A 17,642-nucleotide genomic window follows, 5' to 3' on the forward strand; every position below is an offset into this window, starting at 1 on the left:
GGAGCTTTATTTCTCACTCTAGGCGACACCATCAGCACACTGTACGGTTTATCCGTTACAGAAACAGCAAGTGTGTTTGTGTGTGTTGGTGATTGTGTGTGTGAGTGTGTGTTGGTTTGTGTGAGTGTGTGTTTGTGTGTGTGTGTGTGAGAGTGGGTGGGTGGGTGGGTTGGTTGTGTGTGTGTGTGTGAGTGTGTATATGTAAGTGGTTCTCTTTCATGTGAGTTTGTTTGGCTGTTGTTTTGTTCTAAAAAACAAACATTGCCTAGCAGCGTTAGATATTTTGAATCTCTTAAGACAGGGGAACCCAATCCCGTGCCCGCGGGCGCCATGGCGCCCGCTGAACGATTCGTATGTGCCCGCCTCTCACTATTCGACAGAATTTTTTTCATAAACATTATTTTAAAATATGATTTATTTTTATTCATTTGTTACAGTTTTAATTTTTTTTTGAATGCTTAGGTTTATTAAATATGTTTGATACTTGTCCCAACTTGTCTAGCGGCGAGCCAGACTGCTCTATTTACGGTTTGTAAATACATTTCTCTGTGTGTATGCAATTTGAAAAAAATGCCAAATAATTTTATTATTTTGAAACAGTTTTGTTTATTATTTATTAATACATTATGACTATAATATAATAAGAAAATAAGAAACTAAATTATTGGAAAATGTTAATATGACACGTTATGGAAGGAGTTTGTCGATTTAAAATAGGTGATGCCCGCCGCCCTACCGATAATTTAGAATGTGCTCTAGAGTAGAAAAAGGTTGGGAACCCCTGTCTTAAGATATGTATTTGTAAATATGCCGTTCGACAAGTCGGCGGAGTGTTTCTCGATTTTATATTACAGATTTTCTTATTTAAAAATGTCGGGGTGGGGGTTGCACAGGCAAATGTATTATCTTTAAATATAGAAGCTCAAGCCATATGGACCAAATAATGTTTCGCATGATTGAAATCACATATTCACATATCCGAAAGGTCAAACAACCACTCGAATGTTGTGTTCAGGTTCAGAGGTCAAACTTTGACCGACATCATTGGACCTCCTCACCCAATAGCTTAACCTCCCCCACCCTCCCCACCACACAACCCCCACCCTCCCCACCACACCACACCCCCAATCTACGCCACCCCGCCCCGTGGAGTTAATTATTCATTAACTTTTACTTACGGCGAAGCTGCCATCCCTGATTAAACTTTAATTACGTAACCGTAACCTATATACACGTTAGCGAAAGAAAATTACGAATGCGATTACAATTGGATTCGATTACCATAATCTATTTCCAGTCACAACTCGCTAACATCTCTATGTAAACTGGTTTAGGTTTAGGTTAGAGTGTAATAATGTGTTCAGGTGATACCTTTTATTTTATTTTTGGTCTCTCCACTTTAAAAACAGACGTCATTGTCAGGCTTGCCAGATTGGCAGTTAAGTGCCAAATATTAGAGACAAGCCAAGCAAATATTCAAATCCAACTACAAAAACAAAACAATTTTTGCGTCTGAGGGCATCTTTTATAAATTACATTTTTTAAATAATTGTTTACGTTTCAACTTTAAATAAACGAAATTAAGATACAAGTGTTTATTCATGTTTAAAACAACGTGATTCGAGCAATGTATAATGGAGAATAAAGTACCAGGTATATTTTGAAAATCAGGGAATGTATAATGTCATAGAAGATCAAGTACTGACATCCAGATATTTAAACTATCTTAAGTCGTGCAGATGTAACTAGCAGAGTTTATCTCCCTTGACGACGCTTAACTACTTCAAGTAGAAATTTACACCTGGGTACAATCGAATATGTAGCATGTATAACCGATTCTGAAAATATCGTAAGTATCGAAATAATTTTCTCTTTTCAAAAATTAACCAAACAATATTTCTTCTACGCTTTTGTTTTTAGAAAAACAAATAACTACAAAACATCGACAAGTCTGGCATTTTTAACAACCATGTTTTAGCTCTGGTGGTCGTAATCGAAATCACCCGGTTGATTTGATGCGGTCCGACATTTTATGAAATGACCAAAGTGATCACGCGATACGCCAACTCTCGCAGAGTGTCGTTCAGTTGTTTTTTTTCTGACGAGATAAGGACGAGATAGGGCAAGATGGGCTATTTGAACTAATGAGTAGATGGGTGACCACTCCTAGTTGGTGATGCCCCATTAAGGTTTTATGACCAGTCACCGCCTCTGTCGTGTTGATAAAGGTCACGCTTAGCACGCAGACCTCGTTGTGGTGGAGGGGGGGGGATCTACTACAGCGGTTCTGTAAATGTTCTAGCACACCTCGTTGTGGTGGAGGGGGGGGGGATCTACTACAGCGGTTCTGTAAATGTTCTAGCACACCTCGTTGTGGTGGAGGGGATCTACAACAGTGTAGTAGACCTAGCTGTCATGGGGGGTGGGGGGGGGGGTCCTACAACAGCGGTTCTGTAAATGTAGTAGACCTCGTTTTGATGGAGGGGGTCTACCACAGCGGTTCTCTGAATATTCTAGCAGACCTAGTTGTGATGGGGGGGGGGGGGATCTACAACAGCGATTCTGTAAATATTGTAGCAGACCTAGCTGTGATTGAGTGGATCTACAACAGCGGTTCTCTTAATATTCTAGCAGACCTTGTTGTGATGGAGGGGATCTAATACAGCGGTTCTCCGAATATTCTTTGTAGGCCTATCCCTCTTTTAGTGCATTTTGTTGGTTCTATGATTGTAATAGTTTTTAAGAGTATAGTTCTTATATAACTGTTCTATGTAAACTAGCCCCTTTCTTTAGTGTATCTTGAATTTTCTACCTTAGTGATAGCTGATAGGCTATAGTGGTTTTCCAACTGTTGTATGCAGACGTAAACACCTATTTCCTACTTCGAGAATGTTGATTGACAACGACAGTTTTAGTAACTCTAAACTGTGAAAAGCAATTATGATTAGCAATTACAAAGGAAGTTTCGACCCATGGTCTTCGTCAGCAGAGATCAGACTTTGTTCATCGTTAAAAACCATTCTCAATCATCCATGATGACTGGGGTCTTGTATTATGATGACATGCGTGTTCTGGGATGGCACTTTGGGGCGTCGTGTTCATTTGATCAGATATCAGGAAACGTTTGTTTAGAGCAGTTGTGACGGTGGGACATTTGATAGGGGCTCCTTCTTCCAACACAGTTAAGTATTACGTGTCAACATGTTATGCGCCATATGGCTCGTCGACTATGATTTCAGCCTGCTTTTCTTTTTAAATTTGCTTCCATATTGTTTGCCAATCCAAGAACAAACTACAAAGCAGCAGTTGTTTGATTTTGGAGGCGTCTCTCCTTGACGGGTTTCAGTCCCCAGCTATCTGGACGAGGGTTCGAACTAGGGAATTTTTTATTTAGCAACCATGAGCTTAACCAGCTCGACCACGCCGACCCGCTGATAAAGACGATTTTGACAGCAGAATCTTTTTTAACCATTTTGGCTGCGGATTTTTTTGGGGGTCATTTCCGCTACCAAATTTTATAAGGGACCTCTTTGGCAGTAGAATATTTGGTTGGGACCATTTCAGCTACGGGATATTTTACTATTCCCTCGAATATTCGATTGCAGAATTTGTTGTGAGCATTTTGGATATCGAATATTTCGTTGGGGTCGCTTGCGAAACGAAATAACAAATTCCATGCAATGTATATACAAAAATGTCTCGTTCTCTATAACAGAACCATACAAACTTATAAAATACATAGGAGTCAGAGACATCAAAAGTGATCACCGACCCGATGGGTGCCGCTTTCTACGCCGATTCCATATCCGGCTTTTAATTGCCGGCAAGGCTGTTCAAGTATCCCAATTATCCGGCTATCCGTGGATCTAACGGCTGGTGTACCTCCCGGCAACATGGGAACCTGTACAGATTTTTTAAAATCTCCTGGTCAACTTGTGACTTGATATATTGACCTCGACAAACCAACAATGTGGCTGTGATTGCCTTGTGTTTCATGGTACCCTCGCTCCTTCCTCTCGACTTACAGGCAGTGTTATTCGATCTCTGGTTTTTAACGTTTAAAACTGGGGTGGAGGGAATGGGAAACAGGGAATAGAGCTAACTGCAAAGGGTGACGGGGGAGGAGCTTTATAGAGAATGAAAAAGATGTAGTATACGACGAGTAAGATTGGTGGAACACGTATTCTTTGAGATTGATGGAGTATGCTTTCATACTAAATGGTGGAATGTACCTTTAAAAGAGATGGTAAATTAAAGCTTTAGTGAGAATTGTTGGGCATACTTACAGTAAAGTCAGTGGAGCATAAGGTTGATAATGGTGGAGCATACCCCGAGTAAGATTGGTAATGGTGGAGCATACTTTTAATGAATTTGGTGGATCATAGTTTCAGTGAGGTTGGTGGAGCATGCTAGCAGTGGAACTGGTGGAGTAAGATTGGTGATGGTGGATCATACCTTTAGGCGGTGGCCGATGTTTAGACGGATGACGTCATTATCGGCCAGTGAGACGGTACTTGCTGCAAGCGACAACCTAATGTCTAGCTTTCTCCAACAGCGTAGACTTCTCGTGATTCCACTTTAGACCCAGGACCCCCCCCCCTCCCCCCTCCCCAGTTATAGGTAGTTTTTACATCTAGCAGTAATTGACTACTACAGAACGAAATACAGCCACGAATATAGCCACGAAACGTCCTTAAAGTACATCGGGCGAATTTCTACTTGACCCTCGGGCTAACTAATGATAGGGGAAATATTTTGCCATGATATTATTCATCTGCTTCTTCTTCGTTCTTAATTGTAACGTTAGAGATGATTTCCTCCATAACAATAAAGCATTACGTGTCAATATTATCCGTAGTCTCCGACTTCCGATTTTTTTTCTGTATTTGCTTCTCATAGCATTTGTCCAGCCAAGAACAAACTACAAGGCAGCATTTGTTTGATTTTGACGTTTATCTTATAGATGGGTTGCTGTCGACTCTCATCTGCCCGGGGGGTTCGAACTCGAGACTTTTTTTTCGGTTTAGCAACGATAAGCTTTACCGACCCGATTTGACCCCACTTAACAAACACGACACCCCTTACACACAGACGATGATTCCCACAGCCATACCCACACACAATCCCTCTCACACGCACACACACATAAACCACTCACACACCAATCACACAAGTATTCCCAGAACCCTACTTACCTACACACACCGACACACAATCGCCCACACACAGTCCCCTCGCCCCACTCAATCATTCCACTCACAATTCCCAATCACCACCCACACAGTAACCCACACGCCCATAAGGAACTTAAGACTTAGAGCGACCAATCCTTAGCGAACATTAATTAAAACAAAGACAGAAATAAAACCAGATTAGTCCTGTCTAGCTGTGCGGGTTTCTTATTTAATCTGATTTTCTTTCTTAAATATTAATGTTTATCCTTCAAGTAGATATAATATTGTGTTTATACATACATATATATATATATATATATATATATATATATATATATATATATATATATATATATATATATATATATATATATAGCTACATAGGAGTGAAATATAGTAGTCACATAGTCACAACCATCTATGTAAATTAACGTGTCACCGTGAGACATGACGTCACACGCCTTCACTACCTGACACGAGCAACACTCGCATAGTCACGTGCCATATTTCCGTCAGACGACAGCCTCGACTGTCACCCCCTCCCCTCCATCTCCCCACCCCTGCCATAACTAGCAAATCAAAATATAACCTGCCCTGACATCCAAACCACATTTTTACTTACACCTGTGTCTAATCGATGCTTAAACTAAAAAAAAAATGATTCGCGTGATCCTATAATGTGAGCAGTATTTATGTCTAGAAATAAACACAGTTTAGACGCGAAATCATGAAATAACAGACAAACAGCTACAACTTCTGCTTAAAATAAGATGAAAGCTTGAAATATTCTGCACTTTAGTCCTACGTTATAATCATTAAGGTCACTACATGAGACGTCAATTATTTGTCTTCGCCACCCACGTCGTATCTTTTATCATATAACCTACAACAATATTATTATCCAATTAACTTGCACCAGTAACACACATCCGCCGGCCCACCTATACCCTTTACTATGCTAAAATATATTTCAAAACACGACTTCCGACATTTTTTTTTTAAATGTAAAAAAAAAGAGATCTACCCTGTTGCCAATTAATTAGAACCTTTGTATAAAGATCAAATGATGCCTATCCTCTGGGCAATTTTTTTTTCTTAATGATGTTCGTATAATGGCGTCTAGTATATCACTCTTTGAAACTCAGCTCTTCTCATTCATGTAGCAAAAATACTTTACGCGCTAGGCTAACGCCCCACCCCCACCCCCTCGCTAACACACCTTCTAGATCCGCCTCTATTTTACAACACCACTTGCGAAAAACCACATGATACATTGAGTCAGAAACAGCATTAAACTGGTAGAACTTCCAATATTTTAAAACAAATATTACAGTCAATTTAATCACCTACACAATTTCCAAACACCTTTGCGTAGTGTAAATATCAAACGCGTATCAAACACGGAAGTAATATAACGAGCCAAATTTGTGTTTGGTGATTAACTCTATAAGTCAAATTATACTTTTACCCTTCCTCCACCCCCCACCCCACCCCCACCCGTGCCTGCGAAGCTGTAGGTAAAGTATAAAGGAAAATAAAGTTAATTATGTATACGGATATAGCCATTAAGAAAATAAAAGGAAGATCGTAGTGGGGGGAGGCGGGGAGGAAAGTGTGTGATTAGAGTCATTAAGTGGATGTTTGCGTGCTTGACCAACTTCTCAACGTTCGTTAACAAGACTCGTTTGACGCGGGCTCCGTAGTGCACCTTCCTTCGCGTTATCGGAAATTCCCATTAAAAAAATACCTCCAGCGCGTAAACTACCGTGCAAGGTTTTCGCATTAAAGCCAGCGGTCTCATCTACACTATGGTCGCGTGATGTTTGTGCGACCGTAATTGGACGTTTGATCGACCAACCGTCATGTACCCGGGGTGGGGACGGCTAATCGATACGACGGGGAGAAGATGCAGTTTTAAGTGGGCTTATTGTCCCACCGGTCCTTAGCTACAAACCCAGCCCCCCGGACTTCCGTTGTCTAATACCCCACCCCCGGGCTTGGTTTGTCTAATACCCCACCCCCGGGCTTCCGTTGTCTAGTCGAGTCTGTTCCAGACTGTGTTTTTTTCCTTGCATGTTTTTTGACATTTAACGCTAAATATAGCCTGATGAAAGTATTCATTGCATCATTTGTTTCGTCTAAAGGACGTCCTGAGTGTCTTTTGAACTGTAAACACGTAATGTAGGTGTAGTGTTGTATGAAAATGATGAAGTGTGGCTGGGTGCCGTGCTGTAATGTACCCTACCCACAACCTACTACTCCTGCTCCAAATAATGTGTCTGCTCTTACTCTCCTATCCTATCCTATCCTATCCTATCCTATCCTATCCTATCCTATCCTATCCTATCCTATCCTATGCTATCCTATCCTATCCTATCCTGTCCTGTCCTGTCCTGTCATGTCATGTCCTGTCCTGTCCTGTCCTGTCCTGTCCTGTCCTGTCCTGTCCTATCCTGTCTTATCTTATCTTATCTTATCTTATCTTATCTTATCTTATCTTATCTTATCTTATCTTATCTTATCTTATCTTATCTTATCTTATCTTATCTTATCTTATCCTATCTTATCCTATCCTATCCTATCCTATCCTATCCTATCCTATCCTATCCTATCCTATCCTATCCTATCCTATCCTATCCTATGCTATCCTATCCTATGCTATGCTATGCTATGCTATGCTATGCTATGCTATGCTATGCTATGCTATGCTATGCTATGCTATGCTATGCTATGCTATGCTATGCTATGCTATGCTATGCTATGCTATGCTATGCTATGCTATGCTATGCTATGCTATGCTATGCTATGCTATGCTATCCTATGCTATGCTATGCTATGCTATGCTATGCTATGCTATCCTATGCTATGCTATGCTATGCTATGCTATGCTATGCTATCCTATGCTATCCTATGCTATCCTATTCTATCCTATTCTATCCTATTCTATCCTATTCTATCCTATTCTATCCTATTCTATCCTATTCTATCCTATTCTATCCCATCCCATCCCATCCCATCCTCTCCTATCCTATCCTATCATTTCATGTCGTATCCTATCCTATCCAACCCAATCCAATCCCATCCCATCTTATTATCCTCTACCCTTCTCTGCTCTACCCTACACTACTCTACCCTACTGAACCCTACTCTACTTATACCCTACTTTATTTACCACTATTGACAGAAAAATCAAAGTTGAATCCCACCTTCTGAAGAGATCTCATCCTCGACTGAACCGCCCTGATTACCTCCTCGGTCCTCCTTTAGCACTACAAGACTCTGATCTTTTGTCTAATTGTCTCCCCTGGTACCCTCGACTCCAGAAATAGTCTGACACTCAAGACCCCGGCTACCATACAAAGGTTATAATTTGGACTTTGACCCCCCTCTCCCTCCCACGCCCCGCCCCATCCCTAACAAATATCCCACCTGCTTGAAAAGCTCCCGACCTCTAAAACCGCCTGTAGGGTTCCAGACTTTTTTGCAGACGACAACCTGATATTACCAGGCGTTATTAGTATTTTCATTTGGGGAATTTCGTCCCCGTGTGTGACGTCATCGTCCCTGTCAACATGAAGGGATCAAATAGGGGTCGCAGACACGCAGCAGTGTCAACATAAAGGGATCAAATAGGGGTCGCGGTCGGGGTGGGAAAAACATCAAATAACCAATAGATGAGTCCTCGTCATTTTGCCGTCGGGGGAAGCGTCACATCAATAAACCAGCGGGGGAGGGGGGGGGGGGCGAGTCAGCCGGACGAGGGGTTGTTGTGGCTGAAGTTGCTGACACCACATCCAACTACTGCATCAAGTACGGACTCGAAATAGCGCCACTAAAACTATATTGACTACAAAGCATTGGATAGACCAAGGCTATGGAGGCAAATCTAAAAAAAAAGCAGGCTGAAGTTGCATAACAAGTTAACACGTAATATTTGTGTTGGAGGAAATCATGTCCAACATCACAATAGGGCTGGTAAGTAGGTCACCAACCAGTTCTACGGCTCAATAAAACCTGCATGAGCCATAGAACTGGTTGGTGACCTACTTACCAGCCCTATTAAGAACGAAGAAGAAGAAGATGATGAATTGTGTGTTTATGTTTCAGCCGGGTGTCTTAATCTCTCTGTCACGTGGACATGTGTCACGTGATAGTCACCTGTGTAGGCGGAAGTCACAAAATACTACGCATGAAAAATCATTAAAGTACAACGGATCTAATTATAAACATAATACTGTTTTTTTAATGTCGAATTTTTCCTAAAGACATCATAGTACAAAATTAGTTTTCCAACTATTATTTTTGTCCTTTCTAATTAAATTGTCTTCTGTCTGTAGCAAATTTTACCAAATTTTTATATCTACCCTTTAATCGAAGTTTAAAAGTACACATTTTTTTATTTAGCAGACAAAATAATTTTCTTAGTTTGATTGTTTCGTTACTTAATTAATAAAGAATTTTTTTTCTGAGTTTAATTGACCTCTTATTTAGTAAACAAAATTACTTTCTTAGTTTCTTCTTCTTCGTTCTTAATTTTAGTGATGAAATGGATTGAAACACAATTAAGTATTACGTGTCAACTGGTTATGCTCCATTCGTTGTCCAACCAAGAACAAACTACAAGGCAGTAGTTGTTTGATTTTGGAGATGTCTCTACTAGAATAGCTTCTGTCCCTAAGCTATCGATTATCATCTGGGGGATTCGAGCTCGGGACTTATCGGTTCAGCAACCATGAGCTTAACCAACCCGACCACGCCGACCACCTTTCTTAGTTAGATTATTAAGCTATGAAAAAAATATTTCGGCCCCCAAACTTTCATTTCCACAGTTCACGTGCAAACTTTATAAATCGAATGTGACAAACAGGAGTCCATCGGATGTCCAAATTCGGATACGACTTGCCGTTAACAAAACAAATATATCAGTGCTTTCTATTTCTTTTTTGCTGATTTCAGTCTCGTCACGATATTTTCCGTTCCATATGCATTTAATTTTAAATTTTGCCCCAGACATGTAATATACAGCGTCAATTGCAACTGTGGATGTTTATAATTTCACTCTTTGTGTACATTGTGATCAACATCACGAACCATCAGCTCTTTTAAAACTCTCACCGTCTATAATGAAAGACGAAACCAGACTCATTCTAAATGCACATGTGTAGATATTGCATTTCATCTTCCTTTATTGATGTACATTACCTTTATAAAATCAACTATTTGTTAGAGAAATATGTCTAACAGTGTTTGTTTTTTAATTTTGCTCTATATTTAATGGCATGTACAAATCGACTCGATGTACTTAAAAGCATAAAAATTGCTTTTCTCTTAAAGGAAAAACAATGTTCTAAAACTTTTGTTTTGCAAAAATAACAATTGTGTTTTAATGATTAAAATCCTAGTCATTGTGTTCCATGAAATTATGCTCCATATGATTGTGTTTTATGAGATTATGTTTGCGTTCCATAAGATTGTGTGAGATTGTGACCTATGTGATTGTATTCATTAAGATTGTATTTCATACGATTGCGTTCGATATTATTTCGTTTTTGTGATTGTCTCCATTACGATTGTTTTCGATGTGATTGTCACCAATATTGTTGTGTTTTTTAATTTTTGTAACAGATGCGATTGTGTTTTTATGATTGTGCTCCAAGTGATTGTTCTCCGTGATTGTGTAAAACGTGAATCACGTGTTTCTATCCTCAGAGGTTCGCTCAAGATGGCGACGGCAGACAACGGATCAGACGACAACCTGTCGACGTCACACCAAGCCATTCTGTTGGAGAGTACGAGGTCACAACAGCTGCAGAAGACAAAATGTAAGTGTAAGAGTAGGGGGCAGAGGGTGTAGAATGTAGGGGGCAGAGGGGGCACAATGCAGGGGTAGAATGTAGGGGGCAGAGGGGGCACAATGAACGGGTAGAATGTAGGGGCACATAGGGCAGGGTGTGGCAGAAGGAGGCACTGAACTGAGGGCAGAATTAAAGGGAAGAATACATGGACATTAAATAAGGCAGAGTTATAGAGCAGATTATATGGCTTAATCAAAGTTATTATTAAGTAATAATTGGGTTAACACAATTTGAAGAAAAGAAAAGCATAATCGTGCTTAATGCATATGTTTTAGACTAAGCTTCCAAGAAATACATTTTCTTGGCTTCCGACCTGTAATGTACAGCGTCAGTTTTCGCTTTAGTAATACATTTTTTTTTCATCGGCTTGTGAGGACTGATGCAGATTTACAATAGTAATACTTCTTTCTTACTTGTAGCCTACTTTCATTCATTTAAGATGGTTTACTTATACATAGATTTAATACAAAACCTCTAATTAAAATTTTATTTTTAAACCTGAAAATACAAATGTGTAATTAAATTCTGATTCGATGGACGTTTTTAAATTATCTGTACGGTGGGTTGAGGAGGTTTGAGCTTTTAAGTAGGGCTGAAATAAAATTTGGGATTAAAGAAAAATAATATTATAAATATTATAAACAACCGAAAATGATGAGTACAATGAGACACATCAAATCAAACATTCTTCCCTTTCAAACAGTTGAAATATCTATAGCAGTCCTCCTACCGTTTTTTTTTCTTCTCTTTTTTTAGTAAATTTATTTTAAACATTTAAAATATAAATACATTATTTTGTAGTTTTATAGTTTCAAACACATGAGCATAAATTACATTATTTTGTAGTTTTATAGTTTCAAACACATGAGCATAAATTACATTATTTTGTAGTTTTATAGTTTCAAACACATGAGCATAAATTGTATAGTAATTAAATGGAGAGGGTAAAATTAGCATAAGAATTAGACTAAAATAGGGCGTGCAACTCTTTTGACTGTATAGTAATTAGTTTACTGTGCTCCATCTTCACCTGTGAAGCCAAGAGTGGACCTATGGACAGAAACACAAACGACCGTGGGAATATAGCGACTCTGTATTACTCAAACTACTACAACTGAAAATTTTGTTAATAACAAGTAATGAGAAAACTTTTTTATCTACTAATAAATTATTCAAAATCGTAAAAGTTTTGTATATAGACTATTACAAAATGATATATCCAATATCTAAGCGTAATAATACTAACGCAATCAAAATTTTACCAATAATTTAGATTACAACATTATTAATAGTATACAAGAATTTATATATTAAATTTAGCTTCTGATGTGTCCCAAAATTTTTAACAATTTATAGAATTTCAAAAACAGTAGTCTCCCCTGATTATATAAAATTTTAACATGGGAAGTAACTCAAATATTTAAAAAATTAAATAATATTCTATGTTTCGATGTATTTATTATTGCATTTTAAAATTGCATATTAATTATTCATTTTTATAAAAAAATATCTAAAAATCGTTTTATGTTATCAATTAGCTTGTTTAGAAACATAGGATGTTTTAAACCATTTTGTTGGTGCTAGAACTAGCAAGTGCTGGTCATTCTGTGTTTCTTTTGAAACTATATAAGGGAAGGAGTTTGCACAAACAACAAAAGAAGTATTCATGCTCGAATGTTCAAAGTTCAAACGCATCACATTGATCATACAATCTTTCTTTTTTAATTTTGTACCTCAGAACAATTTTATAAAGTACTACACAACCCGGATTACCATTGAAAAACAAAATTCTACCTACACCACCCTACTGAAACGCATCTGCGACCAATGCTTCCCTCAAGCATCACACCAATTCCACTAGCGATCTAATAGTTTACAATATTAATAGTTAAGATTAAACTCATTTATAATTAACTAGCTGCATCCCGTGCTCCGCCACGGTAAATCTTTTTTAAATGTACCAACTTGGGAACAGAACAAAACTAAACACAACACAAACGAACGCAAAAAAAAAACAAAAAAAAAACGAAAAAACAAACACAACACTTATAACATAAACACAATTTAAATGCAATCATACAGGCATATTGCTCACAGTCTAGCCCGTAGCGCCGAATCGCGCCCTTTCCGGTGATTTGCACCCCCCTCAAACTTTCGATTTGCACCCCTTCCCCCCCGCCCTAAAACTTTCGATTTCCACCACCCCCCCCCCTCGCAAATTTTTTCCAACCCTCTTTGGCGCCCCCTAAGGTCGGCACCCGGGGACCTATGCCCCCCTCGCTACGCCTCTCCTATAAAACCCGAAAGATAGAATAATAATTAGAAATCAGTATAAATAATAGGCAGTATTTAAAATATCCGTGTTTTACCTACAATATTTCACTTTATCCATTCACGCATTTTTTTCCAGTACTTAAACATTTTAAAAATTTACAATAGAGTTTCATAACTAAAACCATTGCGCACCTAATGAACGTGATGACGCGTCTATAATAGTGCTGAATAGTTGATTAAAAATGATAAGTAATAAACGGTAGGGCCTACATTCAGTGAATAAAATAAATAAAAGATTGCCTTTTATCAATCCATGCTAATTATAATTTTCTAACAATAATTTCCTCTTACACATCCGAATAATTTGCATTCACATTTTGCTAATTATATTATTGCAACACTAATTCCTTCTATGACGAACGTATATTTGCATTCATATTTTTTATTAGCGTGAGTTTAATGTATTTTTAAATTACCTCCTTTGTCAAAATTAGAAAAGAGTTAAATTAATTTGATTTTTCTACCGTACTGTTATTATGTTATTAAAATGTATCCACTTTTTCTAGGAATATAAACGAAAATGATATTTGACATTGATGCTTTTAATATGTTTTAGCAATGCGCGTGTATTTAATATTTTCTTTAAGTTATGCAAAAGAGTAAACACAGTGGCAATTATAAAATAGCTCTATGTCGTTATATAAACAAACCCTACTCTATTACTTATAATAAGACACTGCGGTGCACTGAAAAGCACAGTATGGTGCGATGTTTACTTTTATGGTTCCAAAAGCTATAGCGATGACAGAAGGAAGGAAGGAAGGAAGGAAGGACTGACACACGCTCAGCCCGGTTATATTATAGACTAGCTGCATCCCGTGCTCCGCCACGGTAAATCTTTTTAAATGTACAACTTTGGAACAGAACAAAACGAACAAAAACACAACCACAACACAACCACAACACAAACACAACCACAACACAACCACAACACAACACAACAACACAACCACAACGCAACCACAACACAACCACAACACAACCACAACACAACACAACCACAACACAACACAACCACAACCACAACACAACCACAACACAACCACAACACAACCACAACACAACCACAACACAACCACAACACAACCACAACACAACCACAACACAACCACAAAACAACCTCAACACAACCACAAAACAACCACAAAACAACCACAGCCACAACATTAGAATCACCACCAAACAACACGCTTTTTTAGGCGTCCGCGCCCAAAGAGAGCCTTTATTTAAGTCACAAAAATAGATTCTACTCTATAACTTACAATAAAACAATGCAATGCAAATAAATGTACGGCAAGTGGTGTTTACTTTTATGGTTCTAAGAAAACACATTGGCAATGTAATTAGAATCACCACCGAAAAACACGCTTTTCCCAGGCGTCCGCGCCCGTAGAGAGCCTTTTCAGCATTCTCTATACTATAATCCTAAAATTTCACCATCTGTTAACACCGAAAAACAAAAACAAAAAAATGTGATTTTGAGAGATCATAGACTAATTAGAAAATAATATAAATAATCTTAACATTTTTCTATTTTACTTATGAACCTTAACATATAATAATCAATGTGGAAGTAATAAAAAAATAACTTAAATTATTGAGAGTGAGTTAAATATTAAAAAAAAAAATTTTCCCATACGTCCGCGCTCAGAGAGAGCCTTTCCAGTCTTCTCAAAAAGTCAAATTTTACCATCTGTTTTCATAACACCGAAAAACAAAAGCAAAAAGAAAGTGATTTTTGAGAAATCATAGACTAATTAGAAAATAATAATAAATAATATAAATAATCTTAACATTTTTCTCTTTTAATTATGAACCTTAACATGTAATAATCAATGCGGTAGTAATAAAAAAAAATTAACTTAGATATTGATGAGTTAAATATATTTTTAAATTACCTCCCTTGTAAAAAAATTACCAAACAAAAGTTGAATTAATTAGTTTTTTCGACCTACTTTCATGAAAATATATCCATTTTTTCTAAGAATATAAACGAAAATGATATTTAACATTGATTTTTTAAGTATGTTGTAGCCATTTTCGTGTATTTAATATTTTCTTTAAGTTATGCAAAAGAGTAAACACAGTGGCAATTATAAAATAGCGCTATGTGGCTATATAAACAAACCCTACTGTAATACTTATAATAAGACACTGCGGTGCACTGAAAAGCACAGCATGGTGCGTAGTTTACTTTTATAGTCCCAAAATCTATAGCGATGACGGACGGAAGGAAGGAAGGAAGGACACGCTCAGCCCGCTTATATTATAGATACTAGGCTGCAGTGAATTTAAACAATATGAGTAACAATGTATTGTATCACGTCATTGTTTCCTTCGGGCATGTCTCTAGAGGCGGGCCGCAGTAGCACCCCCCCTCCCCCACCTCCTCTGACCCCGTCCAGTGCCCCACTGGACAAAATTAAATTTAATTAAATAGAAAATTTATATTTTAACAATCCACCCCCCCCCCACACACACACACATTCACACTCACACACTAACTCGGAAGTTTCAAATCCTTACCTGGAGCAAAATGTCTAAAATAAGCACTAACTATGGTCAGAAATTCTTCAAGCATCTTTTCGGGCCCCGCCCCAGAAAAAAGTCTACCGGCCCCCCCCCCCCCCCGGAACGACAAGGAATTTATATAGAAAACATATACTTTTACCAGTGTCCCCCCCCCCCCTCGGAATTTATTGATTGACCGTTAACCCACCACCCCCCCCCCCACGAAAACCGAAAATATCAAGTTCCCCCCCCCCCCCTTCCCCCCCCCTCCTCCCCCCCCCCCCCCCCGAGAAAAAAATCTGGAAGAAACACTGCCTAGGGTTTTCCTCTGTCCGCAACACTTTTCTTAGAAGCTTTAACACTCTTTGACACTCCTAACATGCTTAATCCACCCCCACAAAAACACATCATATTTTAACACTCACACAAAATGTACCAATGTTACATTCATGAAAAAAAATAATATAAAAAATATAATAACAAGCTTTAAAACAAATCTCCAAAAAGAATAAAATAGTACGCCTTTCTTTAAATTTAAAATAAGGTATAAATGAATATATATATATATATATATATATATATATATATATATATATATATATATATATATATCGAGTTTGGTCTAGCCGTCCTGATATGTGCCGTTTTTTGTTTTTAAAACGCCAAAATTTTATTCTAAATCGATTTTTTTGCACGTTATGGATGTTGCGTAACGATTAATCGATTTTTCGACTGAATGTGTGACTGATCGGCATATTGACACATTTTACTGACAGAGCGGTTTCTGCATAAACAAATCGAAAAATCAATTTTCTGATAATTAATATCCAAAATATAATTAAAAACTTCGCGATTGAAGAAGTTTTTTTTTTTTTTTACAAAGTTTCCAAAGCCAAAAAGTGGGATGGTGGTAGGAAAGGCATACATATTTTTCTTTTTTTTTTAAAAGTAAAGTTCCCTTTTCAAACCTGACGGTCTATAGGGCAAGTGAAGTAGAGTTCACTTGTTTCTGTGACCTAGGCATATGAAGAGATAGTGTGGTCAGCACTATGCCCAGCCGCCTTTTATTTCCCTAACGTGAGTTGGGTGGACTCAGGGACGGTCTACTTTCTTTTTTATCGTGTGTGAAAATGTGTTGAGAAAGCTGTCCGTTATGGAAAGTGAGAGTTGTCTAGCGAAGAAACAGAGTGGATTACCCTGGGTTATTAAGTAAAGTATTACTAGGCTTAAAAAGTGATGGTATGTAGAAAATCACATACAAACGGTCACCGTCAGATATTAACGTCACGTGATCATAAAATTTAAAAAAATGTTATGTCAACATTCCCAAAGTCATCTCTCAATTATGTGACTCTTAATTTCTCTACTCCAGCACCATGTCACGTGACTTAAGTTATCTGACCAGCACCAAGTCACATGACGTTTCTTATCTCTACCTCAGCACCAAGTCACATGACTTATGTTATCTCTACCTCAGCACCAAGTCACATGACTTATGTTATCTCTACCTCAGCACCAAGTCACATGACTTTTGTTATCTGACCAGCACCAAGTCACATGACGTTTCTTATCTCTACCTCAGCACCAAGTCACATGACTTATGTTATCTCTACCTCAGCACCAAGTCACATGACTTTTGTTATCTGACCAGCACCAAGTCACATGACTTATGTTATCTCTACCCTAGCACCAAGTCACATGACTTTTGTTATCTGACCAGCACCAAGTCACATGACTTATGTTATCTCTACCCTAGCACCAAGTCACA

General features: G+C 38.0%; 1 protein-coding gene across 1 annotated transcript in view; it reads left to right on the forward strand.

Moving 5' to 3' along the window:
- LOC131931174 (SCY1-like protein 2) overlaps window positions 1-17,642 on the forward strand; it is a 67,906-nt gene that overhangs the window by 44,223 nt on the left and 6,041 nt on the right. The window contains exon 13 of the mRNA XM_059287878.1: window positions 10,884-10,996. Coding sequence (XP_059143861.1) covers window positions 10,884-10,996 — 113 coding nt within the window. The remainder of the gene's footprint in view (window positions 1-10,883; window positions 10,997-17,642) is intronic.

The sequence above is a fragment of the Physella acuta genome, unplaced genomic scaffold (assembly GCF_028476545.2).
Source record: "Physella acuta isolate Inbredline_101_S28 unplaced genomic scaffold, ASM2847654v3 ptg001905l, whole genome shotgun sequence".
NCBI lineage: Eukaryota > Metazoa > Mollusca > Gastropoda > Physidae > Physella > Physella acuta.